The 17,477-nt window shown below is 40.6% G+C and overlaps 1 protein-coding gene across 1 annotated transcript in view; it reads right to left on the minus strand.

Moving 5' to 3' along the window:
• BRWD1 (bromodomain and WD repeat domain containing 1) overlaps nt 1–17,208 on the minus strand; it is a 42,652-nt gene extending 25,444 nt beyond the window's left edge. Inside the window, exons 1-19 of the mRNA XM_084200883.1 lie at nt 17,131–17,208; nt 16,950–17,008; nt 16,776–16,805; nt 16,535–16,594; nt 13,289–13,439; nt 12,372–12,470; nt 12,003–12,163; nt 11,571–11,792; nt 10,093–10,193; nt 9,439–9,509; nt 8,260–8,360; nt 7,616–7,656; nt 6,792–6,890; nt 5,304–5,454; nt 4,722–4,856; nt 3,711–3,839; nt 2,311–2,536; nt 1,833–2,018; nt 320–503 (exon numbers count right to left, since the gene is read on the minus strand). Of these exons, the coding sequence (XP_084057009.1) occupies nt 320–503; nt 1,833–2,018; nt 2,311–2,536; nt 3,711–3,839; nt 4,722–4,856; nt 5,304–5,454; nt 6,792–6,890; nt 7,616–7,656; nt 8,260–8,360; nt 9,439–9,509; nt 10,093–10,193; nt 11,571–11,792; nt 12,003–12,163; nt 12,372–12,470; nt 13,289–13,439; nt 16,535–16,594; nt 16,776–16,805; nt 16,950–17,008; nt 17,131–17,188 (2,264 nt within the window). The 5' untranslated portion in view covers nt 17,189–17,208. The remainder of the gene's footprint in view (nt 1–319; nt 504–1,832; nt 2,019–2,310; nt 2,537–3,710; nt 3,840–4,721; nt 4,857–5,303; nt 5,455–6,791; nt 6,891–7,615; nt 7,657–8,259; nt 8,361–9,438; nt 9,510–10,092; nt 10,194–11,570; nt 11,793–12,002; nt 12,164–12,371; nt 12,471–13,288; nt 13,440–16,534; nt 16,595–16,775; nt 16,806–16,949; nt 17,009–17,130) is intronic.
• Nucleotides 17,209–17,477: the final 269 nt, after the last annotated feature.

Genomic DNA, 17,477 nt, shown 5'->3' on the forward strand with positions numbered 1-17,477 from the left:
CCATTGTCCATCATGGACATAGCCTCTGCCAGGCTCTTGCACTGCCCAAGTGCAGTTGGGGGTTGAACAAAAGTATAAACAAAAGTGAAATGGGGGGAGAAGCAAACTAGGGGGATATGACTTATTACTTGAAGTTGTAATTGGACAATTAACCTCTGATATGCAAACAGACCAAAGTTATATCTGCCAAAAAACTCTTGACCATCGTCCATGGTGCACGTAGCCTCTGCCAGGCTCTTGCACTGCCCGGCTCTTGCACTCTGCCTAGCCTCTGCTCTAGACAGCCTCTCCAGACATCACCTGCAGGCTGCAGACAGACCTGAGCAAGCTGGGGGGGATCTCTGGCACCACCACCCTGCGCCTCCAGGCCTGCAGGTCCCTCTCGGTGGCCATCTGGCTGCGCGGGGCGTTCTGGTGCATCTGCCGCACACCCTCCACCTGCCCGCTGCGCCGCAGCCCGATGTTGGGCGGGGACTGGATGTCCAAACTCGGCCTTCTGAAAGCTGAAACACACAAATCAAAGTGGTTTTGCCATGCTGAAGGGAATTGGAAGATTCTTGTTAAAAGATATAAAAAAAAAAAAGAATAATTTTTATCTCCAAGTATGTGACTTTAGAGCCTTCAGTGATGCCTCGGGTTTGAGCTTTTCTATTTTTCACGTTCTGTGCTGCTTTAGTCTGTGGGCTTCTTCTTATGGGATGCTGAGCTCTGTGCACTGAGCAGGGAGACAAAACAATTCCTGCTCCAGCTGGGCACCAAGGACAAATGAGCCAAATCTCAAGCCAGGAGCACAAACCCCGTGGGCTGGAGAGAGAAAAACAAGCAGGGTGGGACTGCAGGGGCTAAAGCTGGGATGGGACAATGAACTGCAAGGTGCAAATGGAGCAGAGCTGATCCCAGGGAGAGACCCCGTGCCCGGCCGTGCATTTTGGGGCCATTTTGGGTCATCTTGGGTGCAGCCCTGGCTGGGCTCTGGTGCTGCCCAAGGTGGGTCCATGGAGCAAATCCTTTGAATAAATCCCTGCTTTGTTCTTTAGCTCTGCCCAGCTTCTGCTCTAGCTCAGCCTGCACAAGGCATCAGTTCTGGAGGATTACGCGTCTTGTAGAAAACACAGAGAGAATACACAAAGTACTTTAAAAATGGTTACTTCTGCTACTGTTTTCAGACAATCACAGAGTCATTTAGGCTGAAAAAGACCTCCAAGATCCAGCATTTCACCAATGACCACCTTGTCAACCAGACAAGGTGAGCACTGAGTACCACACTCCAGTGGCTTCCCAAACACTTCCACAGTGGAAGGAATTGCAGTGTAACAGAAGGGCTCTTCTGAATTACTTCAGACAACTCTGAGGCCAGTGAGGCTCTAAAAAGTACTTTTCCTAGAGCTGAGTGCATATAATTAAATGTATAATTATGTAAGAAAATATATATTTTTAAATCTCTATTATATAACTACATAATTAAAACTACAAAGACACAGCTTAGGAAAGTATCTTGTTTCAATCTCTAAAGGGGAAACCAGTTTGAATAATGGCACAATACTTACTTTGCAAAAAGTAAGGAATGCAAAAATAACTTATACTGGCAAACATTTGCAAAAAATTCTACTGTATCTATTTTGCATGTTATTAATGACCTTTTCCTTTTAAAGTGAAAGGCTTTGTAATTTAATCTGAGGAGCAGATTTTAATGAATAAAAATAACCAGGTATCAAAATGTTAAGGTAATCTCAGTCCTTGAAACTACACTGAAGTCAAAACTTGTTTCAGTATTTCACACAGTACAATAAAAACAGAGAACAATTACTGTAGAATTTATCAGCAGTTCTAACCTCTCCTGGGTGTTCCCTCCCCATTCTGGGGGCCACTTGGAGCAGATTCTTGATCAGCTCCAGTTCTCTGATCCTGTTCCAGCTGTAGCTGTCTGATCATCCCATCCAGAATGCTGGGCTCCAAGCCTGGCTCATCCTGGTCAACTGTCTGCTGGCCAATCACCTGCTCAACAACTTCCCCATCACCTTGGAAGTGTAAAACAGAACAAATAATTTATTTATTCCAAGTAAAACATTTATGGAATGTACAAACGGTTTGTGAACATCCCTGTCCACAGAAAACAACTGCAATATCCATTTGAACAACTGATTTTTTTTGCTTGTTTAAATTGTATTCACTGTAGGACCTTCCAACATCTCTACTGAACACAAATACAAAACATTAAGTGAAAAAAAGTGTATTTTTAAATTGCTGATGCCCCCCTAGGAACTAATGAATAACCTACTCCTGAATGTAGAGCTTTAGCGATATTCTTACTTGTTGCTACATATCCAAGCTGAGGAATCAAATGTTCATCTGCACAATTCTCTCTTCCTGGTACCAATCTCTGATATTTTGTTGGATGAGGGTTTCCATCCACATCCACTAAGAAGGGAGGGGGCATGAGGTGAGGGGCCTGCTGGGTCTGCTCATCCAGCACGTAGTTGTTGGAGTCTCGGATCAGCGGCCGGTAGTCAGTGTGGAAGAACATCTGATCAGGAATCTAAAAGGAAATTTTATTTTTATGTTAGCAACTTGGAAATAAGAATATGCTACAGAACAAGGAACAAGCACTAAAGTCTCTAAAATCTATTTAAAGGTAGAAGAAAGGTCAAGTTCCCAATTAGAAAGAATAGTTATGTGTAACTTCAGTTAAACTGGATGGATTTTGCAGCACTGCAACTTTCTATAGTGCTTTTGTAGGCAACAAAATTCTTCCAGAAAACAAAGCTGAGGTAACTTGATGCAGAAGTACTGCTTTACACTTAAAAAAATATTTATCTCTCATTCTGCATTTTTGCCCTACAATTATTAGAATCACAGAGTATTCAGAGTTGGAAGGGACCCAAAAGGGTCACCAAGTCCAGCTCATGAGTGGCCCCAAAGTTTCCTTGCAAGGAAATCTTTGGCTAAAGCTCAACACCAGCTGAAATTAAAGTTTTCCTAATCATGATTTCATTCTTAACCCATATCCACCTGAAGATTTTTCTACAACCAAAAATCTTCTGAGTCCATGAGGTTGAAGGAAAATGGTTACATAACTATTAGATCACAGTCAGAATGTTTGCTTCCAGCAGTGATGGCAAAGACGAAGGGAACAAGTTTCAATTTCAGCTCAGAACGCAAAGCAAGGAAAAAATAATTCTTTAAAATGACACACATGGAACTAGCACTGCAATCCAAAGAAAAATGGAGGGAAGTGAAGAAAAAAAATGTGTATTCATCAAAAGAAAAAGGAAGCAGGCTGATAAATGCAAAAATTTAGGAAAGAATAAATCGTTGGATCAATAATTTACTTTTGCTTAATTTAATCAACTACAGTGAATTTGGGCTTGAGTGAGGAAAGGCCTAAAGAACTGCAAGATAAATGAGCAGAAATCAGAAACAGAAGCATTTTTGAGGTTGAACAATGAAGGTAAATTAGCTGTCTCCAAGATGAAAATGTATTCCAGGAACATTCTTGGGAGCTACTCCCATGGGAATGTTAAGACATCGGGTTTTTTTCTGCTGTGCCAGGATCATATAAGCAAGACAATTTAGAGACATCAAGGAATCCATTATATTTAAATCTTCTAACCACACAAATTATTTTTTTACATATAAACTTTTAAATGAATGTTATAATGTAATTTTAGTTATAAACTCCATACAGAGATCTGATAAAAAGCTGAACTTACCTTTTCATAAGGCCTGCTACAGCCAAAGCCAAATATCAGCAGATGTCCATGAGAATCTGTGCATGCAAAATGCTGCCCATCTGGTGAAAATTTACAGTCAAAAACAGCTCCATGTCCCTGGCCTTCAATCTGGATTGAAGGAAAAAAAAATTCAAGATTATTTGATATTTTTTCAGAGCAAACCATAAGCATCAAAAATTAATTACTCCATGCATTTCCCTAAACAACTCCAATTAAAGCCCAAATAATTTTGTTACTCCAGTATATTTCTTTTCCCCTTGAATTTAAGTTCTGAACCAATTCTAAAGGATGCACTAGAAGGTATGAAAAGTTACTGTTCAGAGAATAAAATAAAGAAATAAACATGTTTTTCTAAGGCTTTTTAGCTGTCAGCACACTGCTTGAAATAAACTGGAGCTAATATACACTAGTTTCATTAAACAACTTTCTAGACAAGAAAAAAAAAATTAAGAATAAAAGAAGCTCTTTATTTGAAGAACTTAAAAAAAAAAATGCTCTTTGCTGCTGACTGACCAGGGAAAAAAGGATAAAAAATTTATATGAACATTAGATCAGAACCTAAGTCTCAGAGAAAACGACCTAATTTAAAGTATTAACGATGAGCTGTCAAATAGAGCCCTCAAGCACTGTGCCAATGAATATTAAGATTATAATTTTTAATCCTGTGGAAAATACAAGTATCTTAAAACAATGGCATAAAACAGAGCCTTTTAGATGACTCCTCACCTCAGCTGAGGAAAACAATTAATATGAATGAAGTGCACAATGATCTTCAGTAAAAAATAGTGTAAAATCTGCAATAATCAGCAAATTCTAAGGTAAAAAGCTCTAAGAAAATAAAATGAATTCATAAATTTTGCTGGTTCAGGTTTTCCTGTTTGGTTGGGTATTTTTCCCCTAAGGGTGCAACGGTGTGAGTGTTGGCTGCAATTCCTTAGGCTGGTACTGAACACACTGCTGTGCACAAATGGTGTTTGAAGAGGCTCTTACCATGTTAAAATAATGCTTTGTTTTGGTGCCTTTGGTGATGTCCCAGATGAAGATGTTGCCATCATGGCCTGCAGACAGCATTATCCTGCAATCAAAGGGATGGGTCTCCAAGACAAACACTTCATCTGCATGGCCCTGCAATGGAAAATTGCACATCACAGGGAATCAAGAGAAATCCACATCAGCAGGATGTTCACAACAGAGCCCAAAGCCTGTGCTGTCCTCTCTGGAAAATTAAAACCCAGGCAGCCACAAAGATTTGAGCATTCCAAAGGTAAAAATTTTCTAGATTCAAGCCAGAGCTCTAGAAATATGAAGCTTTTGCCAAAGAATGGTGAATTATTCAATGGGTGAGTTACTGCACAAGAATGTATTTATTCCACATTTATTTGTTCTTTTATTTACAGGGAAATTCCAAATCTGGAGGAAGCAGCAAATTTTAGTTAGAAGAATTCCAAGGAACATCCCACTTGTACCATCTATACAGAGCTTTCAAGACTAATCAGCTCTAATTATAAATTCAGCATACACATGTCACTGCAATTCCAGGAACATCTTCCAAAAGCAAGGAAAATCCCATACCACCAAGTCATGGAGCAACTGCCCTGTACTGGAATTCCAAACTTTGAGCAGGTGATTATTCACAGCCGTAACAACATAGTTGTCATTTTGGTTCCATGCGATCATGGTTACTTTAGGCTTCATGAATTTGTCTTCTTCTGCACAAGTGTCACTATTTGAAAAAAGTCAAACAGGTCAGAGATGTATTTTATATTTTAATTAGCCCATTTCTACATCAAAATACAATAATCAGACAACAGAAAGGAAGTGAAGAATTAAATTTGGGTTGAAATTTTTGTCTGCAAAATCCTTCATTTAAAGCAAATCTGGATTTTTCAATTTGAAAGGACTTGATAATCTGTTTTCCATTTGAGATGCAAGGCAAAAAGGCTTTCCTCTTTCATGGAATCTTGGCTCCTCTAAATTAGAGTCCTAACATAAATCCTGCAAAATTTTGGACTTTTTACAGTCAGCTTTTCCAACTAACTGATTCCCAAGCCAACCTCTACATTAGCTAAGCATTTTTTAATGAGTCCCACAAGAAATACAGTAAAGGTAACATTTTATTTAAACCTCAATCTATTTCCTTATTCTCTCCCTAAAATACATTTATAGGATACTGTAACATTGCCCCTCAGCCTTTTTCCAGTCATCCCAAGGAATAAAGTTTTCCTTGAAACACCTTCACATGTGATTATCTTTATTCCACTTACAAAGACTCTGAACTACACAGCCACTGTCAAATCTCAAATATTAATAACTCCTCCTTTGTAAAATCAGGTTTCTTTCATGGTCTTTTTCATCACAGGAAAAGCCTGAAATCACTCTCCAATCAAATGGTGTATCCAAGGTTTGGCTTTTTATTTAATCACCTACAAATGACTTAATCAAAATCTCATTTAATCACCTACAAATGAATTTCTGTTCAGTGTCTGTGGAAGCTTACTGAGCTTCTGTACTCCTGTAAATCATTCCCCCTTCACATTTACCCAACACCACATAATAATCTGATTTTTATCTCTAATAACATTATTCAGACTGGGTATCACTAGCATTTCATTAATTCCCTTTTTTAAAAGCAGAAAATGAGAACAAATCAGCAAGATCAGTCCTTGAGGAAAGCCACCTATTCCATGTCATGACCTCTCCTGCAAATAGGTCACCACCTACTTTATTTTTACTTATCTAAAAATATTTCTCCCGTGACACACCAGGTGTCAGACTAAAACCCAAAGAGAGAAGTAAGATTCTTTCTGTTCACTTTTTTCCCTGAAAAGAGGCAGTAAAATTAACTAGGTACAGAGTACATCTGAGAGCTTTCTGAACACTTAGGAGTTTATGAAAGCACTCAAAGTCAGCAATTATTACATCACCACAACACTCAATTCACCCCTCCCAAGACCACAGAACTTGACCAGAATGTTGCTGTCACTCTCACATTTGAGTAATTGAGTTTTTCAATCTTTCTGAATTTACACAAAGAAACCATGAAATGAACACTTCACCTACCCCAGCAGTCGATCAGACATATCCAACAAAATGCTCCTCCACTCTGCTTGCTCGAAACGCCAGATCCGAGCTGTTCCATCTCTGCTGCCACTTATGAACCTGAACAAGTTTAAAAAATTCATTCATTTATTCTCCAAAAAATCTGCTTGAAAGTATGCTTAGAGTTAGACACCACCACAACATAGACCTTGCAGTGAAAGACTGACAGAAGTGAAATCTTCAATTTGTGTTCAAGAGAATTCTTTCTATTGACTTTCTTTCCAGAAAAGCAGGAAAGAGTTTTGCTGAACTGGAAAACTAAATAAAGTTGTCAAAGTATGAAGAACAGAGAACCAAGTTCCAAAGTTTAATTCAATTCACAAATTCATCCTCAACTCCTCCTCAGTATAGGACTTCAGCATACTTTAAGAAATTGCAGAGTTTCAGACACTGAAGTAGAGGCAAGAACAAATCACATTAAAAGGTTGTAATTTATTTTTTTATCATTTCACTGCATTTTTCCTATTTCCTATACAATATCCAGCAAAATTGAAAGGAAAGGAAGAGGAAAAGGAGATTTATGAGGCTACAAACACACTGGGTACATGAAAAAGTAGTGAAATTCCTCCAGGTAAATAAAACCTCAAGCAGGCAAGAGGTATCACCTAACACAGATCAACAGAAAGCTGCAACACCTGAAGCTTAATTATGCTCCTGCATCAGTCCAAAATTTCCATTCTGAGTTCTAAATAAGGGGATTTTTCTTTACTGGGAACATTCAGTAATAGATTCTTAATTCCAAAATTATGTATTTTTTGGCCATATTTCAGCATTTTTCAACTTACCTGTCCCCACCATTAGAAAACTGAATGCTGTCAACTTTGTCCTGTAAGAAAAAGTGTTCAACTTTTATTTTTTAAACAGGAAATATGTTTTTTGACAATTCTGAGTTTAGTAAAATCTGAAATAATAAAAAAATAAAATGCTGTGTTATTTTTAAGAGTTTTAACCGCACAGCAAGTCCAAACACTTCCCAGAATTCACTAACCAATAATGTATCTAAAATGCATCTTTTAAAACCTGCCTGAATTAAACATGAAGGATGAACAGATTAAATAGCCTGGTTGGCAACTGAATCATATTTAAATACATTTCCAATACCATAAGTCAATTGTAATGGTGACAAGTCTGTTGTTCCTACTCCTACTTACACATTCTTTAAAAAAATAAACAATTATTCCTTTTTATCACAATTTAAACTGCAGAAAAGCAGATACCACACTTTATCTCAGAGTGGAAAAGTCTCCCTTACATAAAAAAAATAAGTACTGACCAAGCCTTATCAATGCAACAAAAATAAAGTCAGATTTTGTACTAGAGGAAACATTAATGCAAACAAAATTAATTAAGAGCATTTCTAAAAACCCACTCATAAAATCATCTTGTGACTTCAAAATTGTTTCAAATGACTAATTAACTAATTACTTACAGCATGACTTTCCAATTCAGCTATTTTCTCAGGTGTTTCAGAGCCAAAAAAATACATCCTGATGACATGGTCAGTGCTGCCAGTTGCTAAAAACATCCCACCTGTAAAAATCAAGCAATAATTAACCTGCTGTGGAAGAAATTAAAACAGGTCACCACCATTTCTGAGAGGCCTGGTTTAAATAAAAAAAACCCCACAAGTATTTGGAGAATGGCACATTTTTAATGCTCTTCTACTGACACACATATGGAAGGAAATCCCTTTCTCGCCCCAGAAAGTGTTCTCAGCCATAGTAAAAATAAATTGGTGTTACAAAGATTTTAAAACATATCTTTAGGGCAATAGTGGAACTTTTAACTTAAATTGTGCAGAGAAGCCTTCAATGGTGGGGAATATGGCTCTGGATAATCAGAATTATGTAGATGACTCTCATTGTACTCTGTGCCTCATTTGTGCCAGTGAACTGCATCAAAATTAGGCTGAAATGTGAGTAAACCAGTCAAGTGAAGCACACAGTGTAAGCACACCAGTATTTAGCTGAGGTGGCAGAAATTCCAAGACCTGCCTCTAAGTGCTTTCAAAAAAAACCCAACCAACCTCCAAAAAAACCCACCAAACAAGCAACATGTCAAAAACACCCTCTCAAAACAAGCCAGGGGTCTGTTCTGACAATGTTAACAAGATACACTTTGATTTGCTTCTTATTTCTGAAATTAACATGAACTGAGTGAAGGGAAACTGCAAGGCAGGAATGAAGCACTTATTAAAGATCCATTTCTGGATCCTTGAGAGGAAGATCTTTATGAGCATCCCTGGCACTGGGTCAGGAGCTCCTGCTGGCAGGGCCCACCTCCACTGCTGGTGACTGTGGGATGTCAGAGAACCCATTTTGCCAACCCTTAACATTGCATGAGGGAATTAAACAAAAATAAAAACTCCACTAAAGATGAATAGAAAAAAAAGACATTAGGTGGCTTTTACCTCTGTGAAATCACCAGTGTCTTCAACAGGCTTTCACTGTTAGCTAAGTCCCATGATTTAACTATGCCACAGCTAACAGTGCACATCTGTGCAGTTATTTACTCACAACTGCAGGTTTTCTCCATTTTAAAGCTGTCACAATCAAGTGTCACAAGAGAGGAAAGAAGAAATCACAAGGCTGAACTCCACCTGACTTACCCACACTGAATGAAGAACAAAGCATCTGAACCCCTGGCCTGGGCTTCTCTGTGAACTTCACTGGCTTGGTGCTGAAAAAGAAAGGATGTTTGAAATAGGTCACACCACCAAAACTTGGCTTTTAGCAACATTTCAAAGCATAAAGGGATGTTTATTTAAACATGGATCATTTTATACCATGATGCAGCAAAACACCAGACACATACTGATCACCCTAGAGCCCTTCTTGCTAGTGATTAATTTTTTGGGTACAAACAAAGATTGAACATTTCAAACTATCCTGAACATATATATCCTGCATGCAAGTTCTGTAAGAAACATCCTAAAACTACAGGACTGTTGGAAAACCAACACCACCACCAAGTTTCATTATATTTTCCAACATATTTACATTTCCAGCCAGACCTGCTGTCCTACATTTGTACTTTTACTGAAGAAAGAAATTAATGTATTTCCCAACTAATCTCCCAAGTCAATGGAAGAACATTAATTTGTAAAGGATATAGCTGGTAATGCTGCTTTAAAATAATTATTGAATACATGATTTGCACAGTATTTTTAAAACCACAAAAACCCAGTGGAGTAAAAACCACCTGACTTATTTTACTCAAGCCCAGAATGGCATAAAGGTTAACCAGCAAACCATTCACATACTTGAATTTCATGGAATCTGTATCCCACTGCCAAAAGCAAACAGTTCCATCTGCCCCAGTGGAGACCATGTACCTCAGGGAGCCTTTCACCATGGGACTGAACTGCAGAGAGGGAAGCAAAATCATACGCAGAAACAGAGATTAAAGAATTGTTCATGAACTTCTCAAAAAAAGTTAATGTAAAAGCTTGATTTATTTTGGATTTTTCACCTCAAACTGCTGGAGCAGTTGTTGGTAAGTCATTTTTAGTGTTTACAAAGAATACCTCCCCTACTTTAAGGTAAGTTTGTGGTCTGTGTTTCAATTACTGCATTAAAAAACCCAATTCCTTCAGTGGTTTGGGTTTGATGTTTTCACTGACCACAATCATTCACTGAAAATCCTGTCAATGAATAAAATAATGAGCACAGCAGACTGAAAAAAGGGAAGTTGGAATAGACAGGTGTAGTTTAAAAATAATTAAGCAGAGCATGAGATGTGAGATAGTTTGAATGTGTAGCTTAGCATTACATGTAATTTTATAGGAATTTTATGGGAATTCCTCAGAAATAGTCCTTTAAGACAAAGATTTATTGCTATGCACAGAGCTACCCATCAGAAAACTTTACAGACACAACTTGTTTAAACTGTTCATCAATTACTAGCATTGGAAAGTCATATAAATTGTACATAGTACAATTATGGTATTACTAAGAAAGCCTAAATTAAAAAAATCCACACACTGCAATAAAAGAAGCACCTCAAGTATTTAGACATTAAAAACCAACAAAACTAAAAAATGCAATGAATGCCACATAAAGTGCAGGTATGAAGATTACTCTCTGAGGCAGCATTTTTGAGAAAAATTCAAAATTATTTGTTTGTACTGAGCTCCACAAGCCACTCTTCACCTCTCAAGAAAAGCTGTTGGTCTCACTGGAAAACACCCCAAACCTTCATAATGAGCTACTAATTTCTGTATTAATTAAGGCATTAAAGGCCAAAACCAGACTGAATCCAAAGGACCACCAAGAGCACATCATGTATCAAACCACCTTCAAATTTAAATACACGTTACACCTTTGTCCTTCTGAAATAACTCCTGTTTTGGAGATTAAAGCAAATACCCACATCCAAAAAGTTGTAGGAATAATATACTGGATCAGAACACATTCCCACAGAATAGCTAATCATGTCTCCAGTAAGAGACAACAGGAGGACAGGATATTTCCCAGAAATTCCCTTTTGTTCCAGCAACTCAAGTATTATATGCAGTGATCTTCAAGTGAAAAATAATTCCTGTCATTATCTTCAGTTAAATACTTAGGAATTCCAGAGAGACATGGAAAGGAATTTACTTGTTTTTAAGCAGGTTTATCCTGTGATTTGACTTAGTTTTGACATGAATATTTACACATTCAGATTTCACTACTCCCATAGGCAGCCACAGAGAAATAATTTCAGTTTTTAATATGCAGGAACACTTCAAAAGCCCCATACCTGCAATGAGGTGATGGACCCTGTGTGCCCATGGAGGACAGCAACTGGTGCACAAGTCCTCAGACACCACACTCGGATCATCTTGTCACAGCTCCCAGCTGCAATCATGGTGTTCTCATAGTTCACAGCCATGTCAGAGATCTCTGCTGAATGTCCTCGTAAGGTGGCAAATAATCTGCCATTGTGGGTGGACCAGATCTTCACCAGACAGTCATCTGAGCCCTAAAGAGAAATATTCATTAAGGACAACTTCTGACATGCTTCTGACCTTTAATTACAGCAAATTGTTCCACTTAAGCAGAGTGAGGGAGCTGCATTTTACCAGCATTGATATTTATCTCCAGAAGTTTCAGCACAACACCCATTTCCAAGCTCTTTTCTTTGCATCATCTAAAACTATGTTCAGAGCTGGATGTACTTTCATCAACTTACAGTAAATATTCTGTGTCCAGTCCTGTCAAATGCAACACAATACACAGAAGAGAGGTGGCCAAGGATCCTCCTGTGCATCTTGACATGCTGGTACATACTTCCTGGGAATGAGGTGCTGAACTTGGCATATCCAGTTAACTGCTTTGCTCGATGCACCTCCACTAGAACACAGAGGGAATCACATCATGTTTCAAACATGTCTGTTCTAAAACTTGGGTTTATTCAATTGCCATTAATATTAAAAAGCTACCAGAAATTACTTTCTGATTTCATGAAGTCAGGTTTTGTTGTATCTGCAATTTTTTCTGTGTGTAAAACCAGTATTTCAGATGAGCTCAGCAGCAGTGGGCAGAGGTGAGAGGAGCTTACCAAGGTTTGGTGGGGTGCCATAGTTCACAGGCATTTCAGGGGGTCTGCCTCGATGCAGAGCAGCAAATGCAGAGCCCTTCCAAATGGTGTTCCTGCAATCTGCAAAAACAGTTGAAGTTCACCATAAATATGTTACAAATGCCAGGAGAGATGCCGCTCCAGAACACAGCAGAGCCCATCTAGACTGGTCTCAAACACAGGATTGAACCCACTGAAAAACCAGGCACCAACTATTCCAAAACTTCTCACAAACAATAATGAGTTAAAGAGAAAAATCCATTTAACAGTAACAGAAGGAGAAGAAACCAATACAACCAACCAGCAAACTTTGAAATTACTCCTAAATGATGGCACCCCCGCAGTTCACATGACACAAAACTAAAATTCCAACTGTTTTTTAACATTTTCCTGAATACTTATACAGAAAAGTAACGATTAGTTAATAATATGAACTGAGATGAGATGATCACAAGAACCTTTCAGTAACTAAAGGGGATTTACAAGAAAGCTGGAGAGGAATTTTTCACAAAGGCTTTGAGTGAAAGGACAAGGTGGAATTGCCTCAAGCTGAAGTACGACAGGTTTAGATGGGATGTTAGGAAAAAATTTTTCCCTGTGAGGGTGGGGAAGACACAGGGTGCCCAGAGCAGCTGGGGCTGCCCCTGGATCCCTGGCAGTGCCCAAGGCCAGGTTGGACATTGGGGCTTGGAGCAGCCTGGCACAGTGGAAGGTGTCCCTGCCCAGGGCAGGGGTTGGAAGGGGAAGAGCTTTAAGGTCCCTTCCAACCCAAACCATTCTGGGATTCCAAGAGGTCACTTCCAAAGTGTCACTCCTGCCTTTCTCACGCTATTCCCCAATCCTAACTCTGCACACATGGCAATGAATTGGCCCCATTTCAGACAAAGAACAGATCCTACCTTTTGCTGTCCGTAGCAAGGACTGTCTCCCTGCCCCAAGTAAGGAATTCACTCTGGAAATGCTGGGTGGGATCTCCTTATCCAGGATAGGGCCAATACGTTTGCAAATTTGTAATAAATGATCTGGAGCCACATGTTTGTTGGACAGCACCTAACAGAAATTCAAGGTTTAAAAATTAGGTTGGTACACCCAGAACAGATGGATCTAAAAGCATCAATATGCACAGGTATATTTGATTTTTTAAGTTCAACATACAGAGAAAAATAAATTCTGTTAAGCTCTGATCTAGTAAATTCAGTGGGTACTCTGCAAGCTAGGGAGAGCTGTAGTAAAAATAACTGGAGTAAAGTGACTCCTGCACATCAGTATTTTATTACTTGAAGCTTGCAGGAATCACCCCTGTGACACCCACTTGTGAGGCACCCTACACTGAGTGCCTTTGCCCAATTCACCCTGTGATTTGTACTAAAAATAAGAAATAAAATACAAACCCTTAGAACTCAAGATCATGCAGAATGTGGTTGCACTGAAGCACAAGAATTTATGCAGCTACTACTGGTACTTGTTCAGTGAACTGCAAACCAGCAGGTTTGAGTACAATCTCTGGAAACAGTTTCCTTGAAGAACCAGTACCACATAACCTAAGTCTGCCCTACTTCCTTAAACCAAAGGATCAAGCTATTCATCCCTACATTCAGGAATGATCCCACACTATCTGCATCAAGCAACCTAAAAAAAAATACACCCCCACGCACACTCAGATGTCTCAGACAAGAACAGATGTGTGCGGGTTTTCATTATTTTCCCCCCTTTTCTTTCTGGGAGTTCAATCTAAAAAATCCTTATTCTTATCAAGACAACCACAATAATGCAGAAGTTAAATACACAAAGTAAGAATTTAAGCAGCCTTGAGTACAGCAAACCATCAGAATCCTAAATTGAAGCTGTTAGGGAGGTCTGAAGCAGCTGGGATTGACAGCCCCACACTTCCTCCAGTGTGACCTGGCCATGAACAAACCAGTCAGCCCCAGCAGCCACAGTGCTCCTGCAGCAGCCAGAGAATTCCCAGCCAATCCATTCAGGAGAAGCTCAGGGCCACACCAGCTCAGGTATGTGGCCTCCTGCCCAGGTGGCTGAGAACACAGGCAGAACAAGCTGGTGCTGCTGATGCTGTTCCCTTGAAGGGCCGAGCTGGGATGAGCAAAAGTGTCCCAACAGGGCTGATCTGCTCACACAACAGTGGGAATAAAAATAAAATACCACACGCTGCCAGAAAGTTGCCCAAATGCACACAGAACATTCAGAAGGTACAATTTAAGTCACAGCCTTACACTTGTTTTTAATAATAAAATCCAGGTATAAAGCTTGTGGGGTACAGGTTGTATTCCTAGCAGGGTGGGAGGAGATAACATCAGTTAAACAGTTCCCATTACCCCACAGGCAAATCTGTCCAAGCAAATCAGCCCATCAGATGCTTAAGGTTGATTGTAAGAAACATATCTGGTAGCCCAAAGACTACAAAATGCAGTTTGACAGAATTCCTTTATCAATTTTGACCCTTGAATTGGTATGGAGCAGTACCAGCCACAACATCCAGGACAGAAAGGTCAGCCTGCTTTCTGCCAAAGACTAAAACCCTTTTTGTTTGCATGCCATCAGCAATAAGTATATTTTCTAATATATTTTCTAAATGCAGCCCTTGCATACAAAACCTTGCAATTCCTTTCTTTTTGAAGTAGTTTTGCTGATATTTTGGAAGGAACAGTTATTTTAAAGAATTGCAATTCCATGGTGAGCAAAGTGGAATAGAAATAATTACACCACATGACTGCATTTGTCTGTGGTCTCTGCAAATTCAGAGTGAGACCAGTGGGACAAGAGGTTCCCAGAGCCCCTCAAAAAACAGAAACTAAAACTCTGAGAAGATTAATTTAGAGATTCTGAAACACTACTGCCCAGTGCAGAGATTTTCTTTAAATTATGCAGGAAAAAAAGAAATGGAAGCAGCACATGGTAAAGAATTAGTTTGACAACTGTATATGCAGAATAATCACAGTTAAAAAGCAGCCCTGAAATCAGAAAAACACACACATGGGATCTCCCAACACCCTGCTTTTTGCCAGAAGAAATGGGGTAAGAAATCAACAATGAAGCAACAAAAAAACCCACCCAACAATTCTTTCTAAGCTTAATCCTACTTTCATCTTGCCTAAATTCAAGTCAGAGCTTGAAAACATTCCAGTTTAGCAAGGCCAGGCTTCTTAGTGACTTAAAAAAACTGATCTAAAACCTTCCTTGCTCAACTGACCACAACAACAAATAGAGGAAATGAAATCACACTTATCATTTCAAGCAATAATCAAATAATTAAGAAAGTGTTTTAAACAACACTTCATTCCTTCTCTATGCAAATATGATCCTGAGATCTTTAAGTGCTTCACAAGAGGGAGTTCACTGCAACAATCAGTCAATTAACCCGGAATACCTGAACCTTAGGTGGGAAAAAGCAAGGATAAACAACTCTTTAAAGGGAACACTATCAAATACAATAAAGCAGGATAAAAACCACACAGGGCACGGCAGGCACCACCAGGCCATCACCCATTGGCATTCAAACTCTTTGCCACTTAAGAAGCAGCAAAATTAAGCCCCAAAACACAGCTCTGCCTTCTGTAAAAAACAATTCATAGCACACCACACCAGCCATGGAAGGGAAGAAAGTAAATTTTGTGGAGAGATCATCCCCATCTTTGCAGCACTTTGGAAACAAAGCCATGACCAGCGAGGAGCTGGCGATGTGAGCACGTTCACAGTCACCACAAGTGCCAACCCTCGGTTTCTAAACAGCGATTTCATTTCCTAATCTGTTGGAGGGGGCTGAAAGAAACCAACCAGAAAATAAATACCGACAAATCATAACGTGCCTCACAACCTGGTCCCTGAAACTCCGAAATGAAACCTCGCTGTAGATTGGCTCCTGCCTGCATGTAGGCAGTGGCATGTACCACTGCACAACGCCAAGCTCCACCTCTGCTATGTAAACAATATCCTCAATTTAAACCACCGCTTGTGTTTTTGTTAGTCTGATGTAAAGAAATTAAAGGCCCTTTCTAAAGTAACTCCCGTGTTCAGAGCCAGGATGGTACAGGAAGGTGAAGATTTGGGCCTACTCTTAAAGGTAGAGGGTCTAACATCAATGTCATCACCGTAAATAAAAGGGTTTTTTTTAAAGAGAAAAGTCTCACCAATTCTTCGTAACTTCTATAATGCTCATTTCCTTGCCAATCCAACCTTTTGGGAAGCAACTAAATAAAGGAAAAACAAACAGAAAAAGCGTGAGCAGTTAAAGGGGAAAGGAGGGATTACAGACCACATCCAAAACAATGTGTGTTGAGGGGAGGAAAAGTTGAGACAGCGGCAGAAACTTGAATGACTTGCAAAGGAAACTTTTGACTACAGCAAGATTTCATCAGAGCCCACACAGACCTGGTGCTGCTCCAGCTCCTGCACCAGCACCTGCAGAGGGAAGGGGAAAAACACAAAGTCAGGGACAAGCCACGATCCGGCTCCCCCAGAGCGGGGGGCGCGGCTGCTCCCACCTCCCCCCGACCCTCAGCGGGCAGCGCGGGGTGCCCGCGCCCCGGTGAGCCCCGGACTCACCTTCAGCGCTCTCCTGCAGGGCCCGGTGCTCAGGAACCGGGCGATGAGGAAGTAAAGCTCTGTAAGAGACACGGCAAGAGACACGGGGGATGAGCCGGGGGGCGGCCGTGACCCATCCTGAGGGGGGGGCAGGAAGATGGCGGCACCGGCGGCGCCTCCTCACCCCGGCCCGCGGTGTTACCTGATTCAATGAGCGGCAGCGACGCGCCGGAGCTGGAAGAGGCCGCAGGCTCGGCCATGGCGGGCTGAGGGCGGCGGGCCCGGCTCGGCACGGCGCTGTCAGCGCCTCCCCTCCTCCCTCCCTCCCCTCACGGCCGCCCCCCCGCTCCCCTCAGCGCTCCCTCCCTCTCCCCCCTCAGCGCAGCCTCGGCGGCGCCGCCGCCATCGCCGCCGCACCACCCGCCACGGAGCTGCCGTCGACACCTCCGCCGGGAGCGCCCGCGGGGGGGCGGCGGAAAATAGTTCCCGCAGTACCGGCCGCTTCGAGCGCGCCGAGGGAACAGCGGTGAAGACGTGTGGCCGCAGGGA

This window comes from Fringilla coelebs (assembly GCF_963513975.1).
Source record: "Fringilla coelebs genome assembly, chromosome: 2".
Lineage (NCBI taxonomy): Eukaryota > Metazoa > Chordata > Aves > Passeriformes > Fringillidae > Fringilla > Fringilla coelebs.